The sequence below is a fragment of the Zonotrichia leucophrys genome, chromosome 7, assembly GCF_028769735.1.
Source record: "Zonotrichia leucophrys gambelii isolate GWCS_2022_RI chromosome 7, RI_Zleu_2.0, whole genome shotgun sequence".
In the NCBI taxonomy this organism is placed as follows: domain Eukaryota; kingdom Metazoa; phylum Chordata; class Aves; order Passeriformes; family Passerellidae; genus Zonotrichia; species Zonotrichia leucophrys.
This window is the reverse complement of record NC_088177.1, coordinates 3,856,876-3,876,161: the sequence shown is the minus strand read 5'-3', so window position 1 is coordinate 3,876,161 and position 19,286 is coordinate 3,856,876. Positions and strand designations below refer to the sequence as shown.

Genomic DNA, 19,286 nt, shown 5'->3' with positions numbered 1-19,286 from the left:
CAACACAACAGTCTGGAGGAGGTAAAGATGAGGGCTGTGAAACCAAGTCCTCTTCCAAAAAATCCTTTTGACTGGAAAACATCACTTGAGCCATCAGCGACCACAATGGCCAGCTGACCCCACACCAGTGAACTTCTCCCAGTCAGGACCTTGAAGGTTCATGGAAGTCATGGAGAAACACAAGGACATCAGAGATTTGATCCTGGGATAACTGAGGGTCACAAATACCAAGAGGTGCCCAACATCTGATGGTAACTCAAGTTCCTCCCAAAGCACCTACCCAACTTTTTTCCTCCCACTTTGACACCCCACAGCTAAGACCTGAGGATGTACCAATAAATTGGAACCAACTTTAGTCGAGGATGATGAATGACAAAGAAAGAATTCAAAGTGGCAAAGTAAAAAAAAGAAAAGAAACACAAGAAAACGGTCACTCTACTACCAAAGGAAAAAAAAACCCAACTTCAAAACCCTGCCAAAATCACCCCCAAAATTCACCTTTTCTTGCATGGTTTTAGTGTCTTTAGCAACATTTCTCAAAATGCATTTGACAGATAAAATTTTTAACTGTTAGGCTTTTAATAAAATTGACTACCAGGAAATTTCTGCATTAAAAATAATTTAAAATAATTCAGTTCCTCAGGGTTTAAGCATAGAGATGTCGCCATGCATGCTAACTGCTCCATGTTTAGTGAGTTACAACTCTTCTGTCACGAGCAGGAAATGCATTTTGCACACAAAAGCCAAAGGCACTGTCAAACCTGCAGCAATCTGCAGAACATTTGGAAAAAAATGCCTGCAAACTAACTGTTACTAGATAATGGTACCATTTATCACTCTTAAATTCCATCTTTAATTAAAAATGGGATATTCTCTAACATAAATAAAAAATTACAGATGTTCTCAAATTACTCCCCTTCATTTTTTTTAGTTTTTCCATATATATTATACATAGAGTTACTTGTTCAGAATTTTTTCATGTTATTACATAATACCTTAATACATGAACATTTTTCCATATTCTAACTAGATACATACAATTTTCCACAGAGTATGCGATGTTAAAAAATATTAGCACTCAAAGAAAACACGTTAACAGAAATCAGTAAGAATGCCATTTAACTGCAAGAAAAATAGAATTTGAAATGAATTTTCTATTGTTCTACCCATAATCATTTACACCTTTTCTTTTTAAAACATTTGGTAAATCATTAATTTAAAGGACTGATGCAGTTACATCAGGTAAGGTGATGTGAGAGAAACATTAGCTCCCCTCTAAATACATTTTTCCCCATATAATTCTTTTGACATACTCTTAAAAGGAATGAATTCTTCCAGTTATTCTGCAACAAGAAAACCACATATTTGCTTTTGAGTTGTGTCCACTGCTGTTTCCTTCATTCTTACGTCAAGTTGCAACTAGACAGAAATACAAGTTCAAGCGTGCAACAAGTAAAATGGAAATTAAGAGAGCTAAAACAAAAAATGATGAACAAGAAGGCAAGGTTACAAACATAAACAATAAAAACAGCCAGTGCTCTGAAATGGAAAGCATTCTTTAAAATGACTGTGTCCACTGGACCATCAGAGTAAATGTGCAGGAGGAAGGGAGGAAAAGACAGGGACAAAGGACAAAGGCAAGAAAGGAAAAATACTGTCCAAGCGAATGAGGAAATTGTGGAAATTTTCATTACAGAACGATGAGCAGAAAAAAAGCCTTTCAGTTGCTTTGTATTCATCAAAGATATTCCAATTAATAGATGCAATGGATGTATTCCTAATTGTTTTTTGTAGGGAAGTTAAATTCATCATCATAATGACTCAAAGCCTACCAATACTAGGTTGAGATGTATTAAAGGGAAGAGGAGGAGGAAATAAATTGATCAAACTGATATGGGGGAGTCAGAAGTTGATCCTAAATTAAATGTTTTCCGTTGTGGTACAATTCGGCAAAAACACCTGCTTAAGTATGTGTTGTATATTTAGAGAAGGAATGAGATAATAATCTACAAAATTAAGTGGCTTATGTTTAGACTAACATTTCTGTTTGATACAGAATGTCATTTAGGAAGCAACCATCCATCCACAACCCCCTCACCACGGCGGCTCAGCTCACAGAGTGGGCTCCAAGATTATGGCCCAAATCCCTTGGATGGCACTGCATCAGGAGAGGATGCCCTTGGAGAGCAACCAATGCACCCCAGCCTTGTCTTAGGGACAGTCAGTCCTGTAATCCCAGAGCAATCAAGATAAAACCAGAAAACACCTTTGGACACATTTTCCAGAGCAACCATGGACCTTCAAAATCTACACTGAAACTCATGGACACCCACAGCAGGTGCTGACAGCCCTCGGCTGGCATGAAAAGCAGATGTAGAAAAAAATCCCAGAATGGTTTGGGTTGGAAGGGACCTTAAAGATCATCCAGTTCCAAATCCCTGCCATGGGAACCTTGGTGGCTCCAAGCCCCATCAAAGCTGGCCCTCAGGTAGGGCTGAAATAGGTAAGGCAAGACCTCTGGATTCAGTCTGTTGAAAACTGGAAACTGAGATGTCACAACTGCCTGAACCAAGACTTTCAAACTTCAGTGTGTTTGGGTCAAGTTAAAGCTTACCCCAAAAAACCCCAAAAATATTTATATTTACATTAGTGCTGAGGCAGGTCTTCTCCCAAAATTGCTTTGCTAAAAACACTTTGCACAATGTAAAATTCTTTTTCATCATGCATCAATTCACAAAACGCAGTCTAGTTGTGGGTACTCATTAAGAAAATTAGTTGTTTATGACACCAGAACACAAAGCTATAAATCTAAATCATGTGCAAAGCAAGTATCTGACAAAATTTGTAATATTTACTTCTTAGTAAAAAAAAAAAAGGCAAAAAAATCAACCTCATATTAGGAAAAAAACAGCAGCACCAAAAAAAAAGGGAAAAATCAATATTTTTCTCTTTATTAGATGCAAACTAAAGCTTTTTTTACTTTCCCTTTGCAAGATCAAATTAGTGTTATGTGCTGGAATGACAATGAATTGTGGAAAGTATCATATTCTTTATAATATAGTAGTGTATATGTTTGTTATTTGAAAATAGAAATGTAATCCATAACTAATCTAGAAATAAAATATATACACAGCAACCATTTAAAAGGACAGATAAAATCCTCATTAAAATCCTAAGTGCAGAAATACTGAATCATAATGCACAATTTCATTACATTTTACTGCCAGCAATGTAAATATCAATTCTCCAGGTGATTCATAAAATTCATTTTAGAAAGAAAAATAAGGATTTCACCCGGCATTTGAGAACATAAAGGAAAACACATGCTAGGGTTTGAAAACCCAGACTGTTCTTTCCTTCTCTCATCAGAATATTTTGCTGGAATTTCAGCAAATCTTTTACACATCAAACAGACAACTGCCACTTCACATTAGCACTTTGCACAGATCACCCAGCAGTCCCAGCCCGCGTCCTCGCCGGCCCCGCACCTCTCCCCGCATCGTCCCCATCACCCCCAGCTCACTTCTGCCAAAACCCAGCTCCCAGATATGCACTTCCCCTGACTTCAAAGCAAGGAGCCTGCATTTAAACTCATCTAAACCCTCTTTTAACCATCCAAATTGTGAAATTGCCTAATAATGGGAGTGTGTTTAAGGGGAAAAAAAAAAATAAAAAAGCATGTTGGACAAATTAACCAAGTAAAGTTTTTGGAGGGAAGAGTGCATGTGGGGGTTTCCACACAAAAACGTAAAGAAAACCTGTCACTTTTAAAATGAATAGCTACCATCTGCCAGCATTTTATCTGAGGCAAAGTTGATTAATGCAAAGTGAATGTTTAAGATCACATTGCTGTCTGCCTGAATAAATTTCAGGTAGTTTACTTGGGAGGTTTTTTTGTCCTGGTTCTTAGAAGATTTTTTTGCTGTTCTTATTGGATCGCCCCCTCCAAGTTTTTCGGCAGCCAAAGCTAAGAATAAAAAAACATTTGTTCTTAAATCATGGTGCTGTACAAGGACTTTTGAGCACCAGAGCATTGTTTCTGGCCCTTCAGAACAAGAGAATTCATCTCCCTCAAAAGGACATCCCACCTCCTTCATCAGCTTCACAAAAACTTTTCAGGCAGCCTCTCTCCATCACATTGAAAAGGAAATTTTCGCAGTCTGGTTGTGAGCAGAGAAACAACAGCAGTGCTGTTATCCTCAATAGGAAGTGATTTTGCCTCTAGACACTCCCTAATTTTTTACTTTATTTTTTACTGGGTTAAGCCTGCCGGATTAATTTTTTTTTTACCAATTATTTAATCATTTGCTTTTATTTACACTATCTTTACCATTTATAAAAAAGCAAATTAATTGTGTTTCCAAACCCTTTTTCTGCTAACTTTCACACCTTGATTTATATAACATTCTGCTAAAAATAATTTTCAAATCCATTTGATAATATGCTCCCCTTCCCAAATTATCTTTGACTGTTAACATTTTTCAGAAGAAGCTTCCAGAACAGGTTCGGGGCGATATTAACCTAAATCAAACAAAACCCAGTTTTACACACGCATTCCCATGTTACGTTTTTCCAGCATCAGATGGCCTCCAAGTCCTCCCTCAGCAGAGAGAATTTCACACCCCTTATCCAGGCTGGGACACCCTCTATTATCCAGGGCTACAGCAGTGGAGGGCATCATCTGTGCCGAGCGGTGGAGCTTCGTGCCATTCCATATGGACGTATATTCTCTGTGCTTACACTCAAAGCTGGCTGGACACCAGCCAGCTCTGGTCAGAAGTCACCAAGTTGTTTTAGCTCAGTACATGGTGCCTGTGTCTCGTATCTCAGTAGGGTTTATTGGTTGAGGCTCAACGTGGTGCTAGGACGGCCATCTGGCCCCCGGAGCGGAGCGAACTCCCAGCCAGCTCCCTCGGAGCGTGGGCAGGACAAACGTGTGTGCGTTTGCACCAGCCCGTGTGAACTAACCTGGGTGAACTCAAAATGGTTTGTTCGGGGGGAAAAACGCGAGCAAGTTTAGCACTAATGGAATTAAAGCAGCAATGACCCTTTGTTCAGTGAGGGAGCGGAAAAGCGGAGCGCAGGGCGAAGCAGGGGCTCCCACACCTTCCTTTGGGCACCTCCACAACAAGGTGAGAATGTGGAGATTTGTACCCGTCAGTGAGTTACACCCAGGTGGTATTTTTAATCAAAAAAGTGTTTAAGGCTAGCTTGGATAGGGATTGGAGAAACCTGGTCTAGTGGAAGGTGCCCCTGCCCATGGCAAAGGGGTTGGAATGACATGGTCACCTCCAACCCAACCCAGTCTGTGATTATGCGTTTCCAGAAGACCTGAACCCTGTCCTTATGGCATATTGGATATTACATATATCACCTTATATATTCCTGCCTTTACATCAGCTCGTAAAAGCACAAGGGATCTCCAGGAGCACATTCCCTTCCTGTCCAGGAGCACATCCCACTGTGCCCCACACAAAACTGCAGTTAAAACACAAAGAGCAAAGACATGGGGTGAAACCAAGACAACCTCTGGGTAGAAAATTATTCAGTAGTTCCAAAGAGATGAGGCACATCCCATCTTCAAATGCAGTGAATTTGAGCAGCAACATCAAAATACACACTCTTAGCAGCTAATGCTATGAATCAGATTTATGTTTATTCACCTATTTATAGAAGCAAACACCATAAAATATGCCCAAAAAATCCCAAACACTATCAGATAAACTTTTTCTTTTAATTTGTAGGTAATTTGTTATCTTCTTTTAACTTATGTACTATTCATACATATAATGTATTTATTCCTTACCTGAGCATTATGAGGGTCAAATTCTAGGACAGCCTCTAATACAAGACAAATTATTGCAATTCTTACAAAGATTTTATAAACATTTCCAGTATTTTATAGAAAGATGTAAACAGGCAGGAATGTTTCCAGCACAAATGGGTATCTATGTATTCAGATTTAATGAAATTTGCCCTGCCCTGCTTTGAGTTACATCCTCAAACACCTACTCCAGGGCATGCAGGAATGTTTCTGAAAGCAAAATATCTAGAAAACAGTTAAATCCTCAAGCTTGCAAATGGTCACACATCCCCACAGTGTTATGCTTTCAGTAGGATTGAAATACTCACTGGAAAAAAAAATTAAAGGGTTGCTTTTTTAAGATATTTAGGGGACACAGCCCACCAGAATTCACTCTATAATAATGCATTTTCTGCTTATAGAATAGAACAGAAGTATCAGATCTGAAACAGTCTAAAATCTAGTAATTTAATAGAATATTTTAAAAAAATCAAGAAACAACCACATCTATATTATATACTGCTGAAATGCACTCTCCTTTGCTGAACACCACCCCAGGTTGGGGTTTTTTCCAAGAGCTCTATTAATTGAAAACAATAATTTGTTTTCTCTTTTGTAAAACGTAAAAAGCACAGAATTTGTCTTTAAAATATAGTTGTCAGATATCAAGGGGTATATATATGCTAACATTTACCCTAGGGGTATTTCAGGGCTAGAATCTGTTACAAATAAAATCTTTATTCATATGAACAGCTACCTGGGGGGCAATACTGAATGTTATACATAATATTTATATATATATATTTAAAATAATATAGCAGTGCTATTAAAACACACTGGAAGCTACACTGAATTTAGTCACTCTATTTTACAGTTTTATGATACTAAGTTTTTGGAGACTGAATTATTTTGTAGAGGATAGCTCCTAAAAGATAAACTCCTTTCATCTAATGTATCATACCAATGTTTTACTATCTGTAATTTAATAGACTGCTCACTGTAATAAAGAAAATAATTAGATGGAAAAAAAAGCATTTTTGTTTTTTATTAAATTGTGCAACAATATTTTCAAATTTGAGAACTTTCCTTGAATTAAGAATTTTTAAAAGGCTAAAAACATTTCTTCTTTTACATGCTTTCTGGAATTACAGAATAGTCACTGTGTGTTATGGAAAACAACTTTAGGCTAAAGATCAGACACCCACATTTATCAAGAGGCTGAAGCTGTCTGGAGAAGTTGGGAGACAAAGCAGCGAGCACAGCAGCTCTGCAGAGTGCCAGCAGCCTGAGGAGGCTCCGCTGGACCTTCCAAATCCACAGAATGAAGATAATATCCCACCAACTGCTAACAAAACCCTCAGATGGTTGAAAACCTTGTCTAGAGAAAGCAGACAGTAATTCTTCCCTTTTTTCAGCGCACTTCAAATGCTGTGATTTGGAAACTGCCACCACAAGAACGAAACTCCTCGTACCAACGCAACATCCAAGCACCTTCTTTCAAATTAGGGAAAAATCATCTGTGACTCTACAGCAATTGAAACTCAGTCTGTGGCTGCTGCACATCAATCTATGTGATCATTCCAAGATCTCTAGGTAAGAGATCCACCTTTAAATTCTCCTCCTGGCCTTCTAAGTTGAAGAGATTCTGCATGCTTGGGCTTCCCACTCCTCAGGGCTCCCATGCTCCTCTCAGGAGAAGAAGGAAAACATGAGCTGGTTTAACACATTGCTCAGCAAAGCCAAGGAAACAGAAAAGCAAAACTTTTCTGGAGAAATGCAGCGCAGACTTTGCATTGGGGAATTAATACAAATCCAGGCAGTGCTGCAGATCTAACACTGAGTGTCAGATCTACCTCCTGTAACAGCTCTGTGTGTTCCCTGTGGAGGGTGAGGACACCTTCTCCCTGTGACAATCCCGGGGAGATCTCCACGTTCTTGGGAACATCGTGTTCCTGCACACCAAGAGAGCGGCCGTACAGTTCACAAAAGTAACATTAAATGCCCTGTTCGTTACCAGCTCAGCTTTCGTTTGTGCTCAAGGGAGGACACGTCTGTTCTCTGATAAAACAATTAGCAAGTTCATCACAGAAACTCTCTGCTCACTGTAGAACGTCTGAATTTAACATCTACAGCTCTGCACTGTATCCTTTGTTTCAAAAGCACTTTTTAAGACTATTCCTTAACTTGCTGAGTGTCACATTTAAATTAACAAACCTTCTGCTCCCAAAAATCAGCTTATATGGATAGAACTCTAAATTCCTTAAAACATATCTACACTGCTTGTCTAAAATACATCTAAATCAGACTCAACAGCATCATTATTACTTCTCACACACACCAGGATCTTGAAATAAAGTACAGTTTGAACATAAAAATTTAGTAAGGCAGCTCCGTTATCACAAGTGTTTGCGCTTGAAATATCCGTGACCTTTCTGCACTACTAAATATACAAATAAAAACAAGGTATTTACGAAATGTCACATTTATGGAAAGCACTTATAAAACAAAGGGGGTTTTTCTGTAAATAATATCAGTATTATAAGTAATGCAAATTTGGTATTTTCCACAACCCCACAAGAAGGCTGAAATATTTAAATGTGCAATTCTAAACACGCAGTATTGCCAGTTTAGAATGGAATTTTGTCTTTACAAACTGCTACCTGGGAAGCTGATCTTCAGTGGTTATTAGAAAGCTTAGAAATAACAGGATTAAAATTAATTTTAATCAATGTGTTTTCTAATAAGAGAGTAGTCATCCTTACTAGGTTGCATGTGATGCACCCATACTTTCAATTTAATAAAATAATCGAAACATTCAATTACAAAACAAGCATTAAAAATGTGCAAGTAAAGTAGAAGGTACCTCTAATCAGTTTTCCTCTCACCAGCCATATCAGCCCTTGATCCTAAAATTTTATGCTGCCTGCGAGGACAAGGTACAAATTCTATTTTAACCATTGCATCTTTTTCAACTTTGACTGTTTGGTTCCCTCTGCTCCAACCCGAACAGCACCAGCAAAGAAAACGCTTTCCTCTCCTTAAGATGCTCCATTGGTTAGATCAGATTTATTTGCTGTCAGTAAAGGTTGTATTTGCACATAAGTCTATGACAGATTGCAAGTTTATTAACTTCAAGTGAGTTTTCAGGCTGCTGGGTTGAGGTTTTTTTGTTGGGTTGTTGGGTTTTTTGTGGGATTTTGCTTTTTTTGGGTTTTTTTTTTTTTTGTCAGCGCTCCCTCCCCCTTTCCCCAAGATGTGGGTTACTTGACAAATTGGAGTTAAGTTATCTTAGGTCAATGTAACTGTAAGTTAAACTAATGAAGTGTATGTCTATGAGTGATGTCTGATTAGTTTAATGCAGTTAGTGCTGGACAGCTTGGGCTGCTGACCTTGAAGGAACACAGATAACATTGTGATGCGTTGGAGGATGTGGTTGTGATACAAGACAAATTTACATAACAGTTTGTCATGTACACTCCTCCAAAACAAAACTGTTGCAAAAAGAAAGCAAGAGGAAACTAAATGCCTCGCACAAGACAAAACGGGGAAAATTAATTATAACGTTTGGCTTGAGGTGGGAGAATATTTTAAATGGGAGCCAAAAGCAGGCACAGGAAAGGTGTACATTTACACAATATGTGTTCCAAGATGGCTTAGACATTGTGCTGGGTAACACTAAGCAAATGCAGCCTTCTACAGCACAAATCTACTCTTGAAAAATTATATTCCTTCCTCAGGAATCACCTACTCTCTCAAAGTAAAAAATACCAGACCCAGTTCTGAACTGTGACTCGTTGGCACATCATTCAGGTGTGCTCAGAGTCCTCTTGAAGTTCATTCTGCAGCTGCTTGGGCTAAAAGAACCCTGTGCATGAACAGCCTCCCCCCATGAAGGTGCAGAGTCCCCACACAATGTTCTGCATGCTGTGAGCAAAGCTCTATCTCACTGCTCCAGACAATCACCTCGCCACATCTCATCTGATCAGGTAGGCCAAGCAAAACTGCTGGGTTTAGAGACAGCTTGGCTCTGGAGGGGCTGATTCTCACCATGTGATAGCTATCTTGTCGACCTAAATCGCCCGTTTTTATCAGCCCAGGTTCTAGCTGATGGAAATTTGCTACTTACATAAATGTATAATTGACACCCACAGTTGCTGGCACGTTACTGAACTGGACCATCATTAAGATAAAACTGCTCCCTTAATCCTCCAGGTCAGCCTGAGCAGGACACTGATAAATCAGATTTGCTAATAGATACATGGGAGGGCACGTGAGGAAGCTTGCAGTGCTCACATCTATGCCATCTCTCAGCCTAATCTGTGAAGCACAGTTTAAACCTTTCAGAATGACTGAGCTCACATGATAAATTTCAAATAAGAGATACACATACATGTACAGACATTCAGGCACCCAGATATTGAGAGACTCTCATGGACTGGAGATGCAAGACAAAGGAAATTCTAAATAAAACATGCAATTTCTCAGTTATACCCAAGAAGAAAAACCTGTGCTGCCCACTGCAAGCCCCTAATTGCTCTCACGTACACCCTTGCATACACACAAGGAGTGAGTTCAAGAGACCTGGTTGAAGCATCTGCATAATTTGAGTTTAAAAATTATTCAATCCCTTGGTTACCTGTAATTAGAACTTGTTGGCACTGTTTGCATGAAATAAAGAGCAGAAGTCCGTGCCTTCCAATGCCACTTCTTGGCTGGGAGTGTGCAGAGGACACAATCTTCTTGTAGCTCTTCCTGGAGAAGATCCATCAGCTGTTTGTGGGAGCCACCATAAAAGGGTTCAATGAGAAGGACACTCATTTTCCAAGTACTTCAGAACTGCCTGAAACCTGAAAACGAAAATAGAGAAGTATTTTACTTTAGAAACATATCTTTATTGTTATTGTTACTACTTAAAATTATATTGGAAGAAGAAGAAATATACTGCAAGGCCTTGTAATATATCCTTAATATTATATTAATGAATTTACTTCAGAAAAGGCAACTTAGAAATTATGATGACTAGATTATTTTGACCTTTAAAAGATACTGTCTGCAAATTTTAAATGAATGAAAATGTGCAAGACTTAGGAACACAGTGTATTTTGAATTTATGGGTTTGTTTTCAATCCGATATTTAAAAACAGCTTTACTTTACACACTAACTCCCTAATACAGTCAACTATTCCATAACTTAGAATGTAGGTTATTCATTCATTCTCCTTTTCCTGGTGGCAGAGAAAATTAAAGAGTAATTCAAGCACACTTCAGCCAGAACAGTTGCCAGTAACAGTGATTTGGGTAAGAGATTTAAAGGCAGAGAGCAGCAGAGGGGAGATGCAGGTGGGGCATTCCCCAGGACACCCTCCTGCATTGCTGGGAGCTGGGATCACAACCCCAGCAACCACAGGAGATGTAAACCACCCTATTTCTTCTGAGTACTCCAAAGTGGGTGGAAGAGAACACCAGAGGAGGCTCAAGGAAGCTCTGAGACAAAAAGCCACAGAGCTGCTCACAAACAGGATGCAGAACGTGCTGCCCAAAGCGAGGGGACAGATGAAAACCGGGTGACTATTGCTCATCGCCCTCATGAGTCACACCCCTGGGCTACTCAAAAGCTGCTTTTCACATGCTTCGAGCAAAGCCACCACACACAACAGCTGAAAGCAAAACCCTGAAAGGTGTTCACCATCCACAAACACCTCTCTGATGGTTTCCCTCTCAACACTCCCTAAGAATGATGAACTCCCTGCTAAACTCAGTTACTCCAGACTGGTGTTTGACAATGTACATTGCAAGACCTTACACCTGTTTCCTGACCTGCAATTTCTACTGGTTTCAGACTGTAATCCTTATCTTATCAAAACCTCTGGTGACAAGAAATGAGAATTCAACGGAGAACTATATACTGTCCTGAAAATCTCAATCATCTCAACCATAGTTGAGAAATTCAGTTTGATTCAAGATCAGGTTAAAAATATTATGTATTCTGTAATCAGAGGGCAGAAAACAAACAAAAAGCCTTTTAAGTGCACTGTGGCAAAAGATCAGTTAACCAGCAACAAAAATCCAAACACTGAATCAATTTAATTGGGAGACAAAACATAATAAACCTTTGGGTTTATTTTTTGTTGTTGGCCCACCATGGAGCCAGGCAAAATGGCGATGTAGAGCTTCTGGGTCACCATGGAACAATGAGCAAAAGAAAAAACATTCCAGGCTCCAACTTTCTTGTCCTAATCCAGCCTGGATTCAGGTTATCATTTGCTCTATTATTCACTCCTCCATAATATTTCAAATAAATTACTTGTTTTAATAAATGCGTTCTTTGCAAACCAAAAGGAAAGCCATCTGGAAGCAGATACTTCACTCCATTTTGGAGCTTGCTTCTTTTCAGGTAGCAAAGCAGTTTCTGATCTCTTTTCCACTGACCTAATTTCAAAAAAATCACACTTTTGAGATCACTGACGTTTTCTGAATTTACAATGATGTAACCAAAATCATACTCTCTCCTCCAAAGCCCTTTTGGAGCCTGCAGGGTAATAACTGCTATAAAAACACAAGCTGTGGCTTAGAATCTGCACTATTCACCTAAAGAACAATTTGTAATTAATCATGCTATGCTTGTCATCAAATGCCACCGAAAATTTAATTCAAAGGACTAAAGGGAAGCGTTTTATAAATTCAGCCCCTAAAAACGGGGTGTGTGAAAAAGTTGGTAAATGCCACTGAGTCAGTCACTCAGGGAGGCTTGCAACTAATTTACAAATCATTAGCAGTATCACTAATAAAGCAATTTGTTCATGAAGCATCTGATCAGATCACACTTCACCAGACTAGTTCTGAAACTGGTTTTATCACCAGGTTTAGCTGAACCCACACTGTGCTCTTTGGTTTTATTTTGCACCAGTTTTCACTGTACATCCCTCACGGGAACAGAGAATGACTGTACATGCTGACGGTAAGAGATTGCTCAGTCCTCGTGTTTCCTCCTGCTTAAAGACCCTGACATTTACTTCATTATTCTGCATTTACCTACCTTTAGATCTATTAGGGGAACTGCAATACACCAGCATTACTATACAATAAACTCCCTTTGGCTATTTACATTGGGAAACTGGGTTGAATCGTGGATGTGTCGTGGAGTGGGTGTTAAGATAGCTCTTGATATGTAATTCTTCACAATAACACTCATAGACCCCGTGGCAGCAGCCCATGAGGGTGACAATCAGCAATGACACATTTTTTTTCAGAGACGACCTAAAGCTCAAAGGTTTTCTTACAAAACTCACTCGCTCCAAAAAAATGTAGGTACTGCTTATGGAAATCCTCACTAGCACTTGTAGGATTCTGTTGTTGTGTGATCTCTGTACATTACCAGCAATATACACCAAATTCAATTCAGAAAAAATGTTATAATGTTATTTAAGAAGCAGTATGTGGTTTATTTTATTCCTTTTTGTCGTTTGTTTTTTCAAAATAAGATGCTACCTACATAAGATACTACTAAAGGATAATGGCAGTACAATATATGTCACATTCACTTCAGGGCTTGAGTTAGATGAAGCAACTTAAAAGTCAATAAATCTTCTGTTTTTAAAAGATACACTGATAATGCTAAGGAAATTATATTACATATAACTAATAATTTCTTGTACTTAGAAAGACACAGAGGAGGTAGGACACGGTCGTTTGGCTCATATTTCACCCACATGACTTCCAGTTTTGTTCACATACAAAAATAACAGCTATTATTTTTGCTTTATTTCCCTTGACCCAGCCAAGTTAAGGTAAATATGTACCATAAACTCCTCAGAGGTCTCCAAAAGACACAGCTGATAAATGGCCTGAGAACATTCACCATATCTGATGGAATGCAATCCTCAATTAAATATAAATCACTCCAGGTATTCTTTTCCCCATTTCAAAGAAAACAACAAATATTAGAAAAACAGAACTGCTTCCCCTTTCTCATTACAGTATTTCCTCTCTGGAGCCAGCAATCCTGGGTGTTCCTCAAACAGCTCAACCCCATCCACACGGCTGCAGGATCCTTTCCTTTGAAAATTTCCTACTCTGTCTTTACCATACAGAGCAGCACATTCCTCAGGATACACATTACACATCTGAAAAAAAAAAAAAATCCTTCAAAGTGCTAACAGTGTCCAAACGACATGACTAATACAGAGGTATATTGAAGTACTGAGAAGTGTAGGTGGGTAATTAGGTGCTGTCTCAAAGCCAGAAGCTCATGGTGACATTCAGCCAGGACTTTTGTCACTTGCTGCAGCTCTACCCCACACTGAAACATGGCAAGTGATGGAGTCCCTGAAAGAGCCACTGCTGTTTGAACCAGTAATTTCCTTTTAAAAGGAAATCTGAGTACTGCACAGAGTAATAAATAAAAATTATCTTTAAAGGCATGGAAGGATTAACTGTTCAACCAGACACAAAACCATGGCTTCTTTTTAAACTCTAGGTGAAGGCCAACTTAGGTATTTTTGTTAACCAACCTAGGCAGAGAAAACCCATCATTTTCCACAATTTATTAAAGAACACACATTCACTCTTATATGCAGAAGTGTGGTTTCACAAACATCAGCACAGCTCACATCAGGAAGCCATAATTAGCTCTGTTCATTGACGTACTCAGACAACATAAATTACAGACCACGTCTAAATATCTGTCCAACAAAACAGCTGAGCAACCATCCAAACCCAAAGGAATAATTGTTAATATATTCCACAGGTAGAGATCTGCTATTAGTTACAGGAAATAAGGTATATGGTTTCAGTAATGATTGTTTTAACCGTCACAGTCCCACACATATGAGAAATTTATTCCGCCGCCGTATCCGAGCACACGTGGTTCAGAGTGTCGTAACTCAACCCACTGCAAAACCCACCAGGTACAACCTGTGGACATCAACATACTTAAACCTTTGATGGTTTCACAGAAGCTCGCTGCGATGGCTGAGACAGGCAAAAAATTTCCATGTTCCACACTGCAATAAAATGTGATTTTCCAAAGGACTTTTGAGAGTCCTCACCTTTCCTCCTCTGTCCCTTCTCCTTCCCATCCCTACCTGAAATTGGGATGTGCTGTAAATACACACCCAGAGATTGAAAGAGCCTGCATTGCCCTCCCACTCACGACAGTGACTCACCGAAACCCCAAAGCTGTACCTTAAACACAATCACATCTCAATGTTTAACCAAAATTTAACTTGTATTTAGATCACCCAAAAGTACCAGTTCTGAGGTTTGTCATTACTAAACTGCATAAGCGAGAATGACAATTTATCTTTTATATAAACCAACTGGAAAAAGCAAGAAAACCTCCACTTCTTTTGAGAATGTGGTAGACCAAAATTGTTCACCTGTATTTGGATGGCTGAGCAGCAGTAACATTAATTTACTGGTGACACCCATAAACCACAGTCTGGACTATGTACACAACCTGAGAGCTGCAAACACCTACAGAACACCAAAATTTACCATTACCTGGAGGCAGCAAGGAATGAAACCTGCATGGATTTCCTGGCCTGCTTTGGTTTCGCTAAAATACCACATCTCATTTTTACCGTACTTATGAGCTACACATGCAAGGGCATGGAGTGACAGAACGAGGAGAATGGTTTTAAACTGAAGGAAGATGGGTTTACATTAGAAACTGGGAGGAAATCCTTCCCTGTCACGGTGGGCAGGCCCTGGCACAGGGTGTCCAGAGCAGCTGTGGCTGCCCCTGGATCTCTGGAAGTGTCCAAGGCCAGGCTGGATGGGGCTTGGAGCACCCTGGGACAGTGGAATGTGTCCCTGCCCATGGAAGAGGGTGGCACTGGATGAGGCTTAAGGTCCCTTCCGACCCAAACCTTTCTGTGATTCTATGATGCAATCAGAATTGCGAACAACATAATTTTTAAAGAATTGGTTTGATCTTAATCGTATTGTGAGGACTTCCAGGTTCAATTCTTATGTCTGTGTTTTCAACCCTGAGATGGAGCAGCAGGAATTGTAAGATTTTTAAGATGTCCCATGGCTATCAATCCAGAGACACCCTGACACAAGAGACAATTAAGGCTCCTTTCAGAGTTTATGCATTTAGAAAGTAACATGCTGTAAACTCTGCACACTATCCTGTGAATGCTAAGTTAACAATATTGCTATAAATCCTTAGGAAAAAGATGTTAATGTATATGCAGTGTACACATTTTAAAACTCAGAATTTAAACTGTTTTACTATTTTATCTAGGCAAAGGCACTAATGACCGTCATAATTTTCTGTTGTAAATTAAATTTGGTTTTGTTCCAGCTACAGAAAAGCAAAAAAAATTAATCCCCAGAATTTTCTTTTTACCTTCTTCCCCAACACAGTCTGAGACTATCATAAATATTCTGCATCTATACTTCTAGCCATCCTCAATCAACATCTTTGAAGATCTTAATCTATACTGAATAAATTATTGCAATTTATACTTTTTTTTCCAGTGGAGAAAGACATCTGTGCATCACATTTATGGTTAACTCAAAACCACAACAGTCAAAGCTACCTCTGTGGGGAAGCCTCCATGCCCCCATGGAGCACAGCACTCCAAAGATATATTTCAGGGAAATTTCCCTGACTGATGTGCTGATCCCTCAGTACACTTGGAATGGCAATTACAATATGCAACTTGCTTTCTTTGTGTCTAATTGACTTCCTAAATTGTATGCATGGGACTAAATACTACTCAGGACAGGGCATGAGGGATACTCAGTACTTTGTAAACTACCCTCACAAATTCAGTTTTACAAGGGCAAATTAAGCATTGTTAATATTTAATTAGGATAAAATTTTCCTCCAAAGAAAAGCAAGATAGAAGGGGGAAAGACACAGAAGGTGTGATGGAGAACCAGGGCCATCCAGAAGGGGGAAAGACACAGAAGGTGTGATGGAGAACCAGGGCCATCCTCTGCCAAGAAAACAACCACAGCCACCATAACCCATCACCAACAAACCAAATTAACTCTTCCACAGGCTTTGTTCCTCTGTCTCCTCCCTTTAATGATCCACATAGATTTATAGAAGTTGACATGAGTATGCTGCAGAGCACAAGATATTAAATAATTATCTTCGCAAAAAGTTTTACATTATTTTGAGGAGCTCTTCCACCACTAACAGGATTTTTTTAAACAAGGCAAAATAAAAAAAAATACAGCTCTAATATGAGAGTATAACCTCTCATAAGAGTATGCCAGGTTTGCAATTGGATCTGAGAGAAAATTAGTTATTCTGATTTAACAGTTAATTATAAGCTCCCATTTGCCATGTAATTCAGAAGCCTAGAAAAATGAAAACTGATTTTAACAGACTGCTAAAGTTGTTAAATGATATGTTGACTTTATCCAACTTATTTGCAGTGTGTTTACAGCACATGAAGGATCAACACAGGTTACAGGACTCAACATTTCCAGTGCTGCACCTATGACTATAAATTTGATAGCACTGATGATGCTGAAGGCTTACATTAGGTTTAAACAGATGAAGGATCCTTGATTTAGAGTATCTCTGAGAGGAGAGGGAACTAATAGGTGTGGTAATGGGAGATGTAGCACTATTTTTAAACTTGACAGGAGACATATTAGTTGCTAGTTCCCTATTATAGAAAAAGTCCCAATCTGGTAATAATGGGCTGGCATTTTGAAATTCCTCCGATTTATTAGGAATATGATGAGAAATGTGCTCCACACGCTCTGAGCTTCAGACCAGTTTCTGTACAGAAGGTAAGAATTACAATGTGCGTTCATGGCCAGTTTAAAGACCATATGTATTCATTTTTAAAAAGTCACAAATATTTTAACTAATTTTATTTGAAAGTCACAGTCTACAGTGCATATTAGCCAATTGATTAAAAGACAAAGCATTTGCTAGAAGCCATCATTAGTCACTCTGTGAGGTAATAAAAATCAACCCACATCAAAAAGTTGATTTGTTTTCCTCAGCAAATTTGAAGTAGCAAAATAATAAACGAAGACCAAATCACTCTTGTGTCAATAGAACTTGGGACTGAGGAATTAAACTGCTCTTATAAAAAGCTGGAATTGCAAGAGTTAATTTCAACATGAGGCTTGGTAGCCTGAGATGTTTGGCAGCAACACTTGAGTGGGCACAAGCCAGACTTCTTTTGCAGTCAGAAGGTATCCCTTGAATATGTGATGAAAGGATCTGCTTCTTCAGTCACACCTTGAGTCCATGAAAAGGATGCAACGAGATCCACTGTCAAATGGAGTTCAGCTGTGAAATCAGGGAGGGGACCCAAACACAGGAGCAATTTGCAGGGCAGGTGGCCAGAAAGCCAACTCTGTCCTGAGCTGCATCCAAGGCCATGGGGACGGCAGGTTGAGGGAGGGGATGGCTGCCCCTCTGCTCCCACAAGATCCCAACTGCAGAGCTGCATCCAGCTCTGGGGTCCCCAGTGCAAGAGAGATGTGGGCTTGGTAAAGCCAGGCTGGGAGAGCTGGGGGTGTTCCCCTGGAGAAGAGAAGGCTGCCAGAGCCTAAAGGGGCTCCAGGAGAGCTGGAGAGGGACTGGGGACAAGGGATGGAGGGACAGGAGCCAGGGAATGGCTTCACACTGAGAGGGTTAGATGAGATATGAGGACAAAATTCTTCCCGGTGAGGGCCTGACACAGGGTGCTCAGAGAAGCTGTGGCTGCCCTGGATCCCTGGAAGTGTCCAATGCTGGGTTGGACAGGGCTTGGAACAACCTGGGATGGTGGAACATGCCCTGCCCACAGCAGGAGCTGGGAACAGGATGAGCTTTAAGGTCTCTTCCAACCCAAACCATCCTGTGATGCAAAGTTCACAGGACATTTCAGTAAAATTACTTCAAAATTTATTTCAACCATGATGGAAAATGGACTTCAAAAGGGGAGCCAAGTGTACCTGCCATGTTTTTCACCTTAAGACCTGCAACTAAAGGAACATAAAACGGGCAATCATGAGGATTTTGCCAACCTATGAAATCTTTAATATCAAGGGAAGAGAATAAATTATCAAGTTATTGTTAGTTTATGAGATGCAACATTTAAGTACTGGATCCCTACAGCAATGTGGGCATGATCCTCTAAGTAACTTTAAGGCTGAAATGTTACTTGTACAAAAAAGCCCTCAGTTTTGAATATTAAGTACTAAAATTCAACAGATGAAATTTTCTGGTCTTTCACTTGCCCAATTCTTTTCAGCTCAAGAGAAAGCTGAACCAGGGCTTCATGCTCTGAAGCCATAAGAACAGAAATACCTCTCATTAACTTCTGTGCAGCCAGCACCACATTAGGGCTTTTAGAAACCCCTCAAAAGCTCTCAGAGTCAATAGCAAACATCACACAATACTGAATGAGGGCTTCATACAGCACTAAACATATTTTTCCATGTTAACAATATTTATATCTTATTTCTAACTTGACGTGCAGATGACATGTTACCCACACCAATTTATAAATCCAGC

General features: G+C 39.4%; 1 protein-coding gene across 6 annotated transcripts in view; it reads right to left on the bottom strand.

Annotated features, from left to right (window-relative positions):
- GTDC1 (glycosyltransferase like domain containing 1) overlaps positions 1-19,286 on the bottom strand; it is a 191,852-nt gene that overhangs the window by 128,393 nt on the left and 44,173 nt on the right. For all 6 annotated transcript variants that reach the window (XM_064717984.1, XM_064717983.1, XM_064717982.1 and 3 more), the window contains exon 4: positions 10,440-10,650. In XM_064717984.1, the coding sequence (XP_064574054.1) occupies positions 10,440-10,621 (182 nt within the window). In that variant the 5' untranslated portion in view covers positions 10,622-10,650. The remainder of the gene's footprint in view (positions 1-10,439; positions 10,651-19,286) is intronic.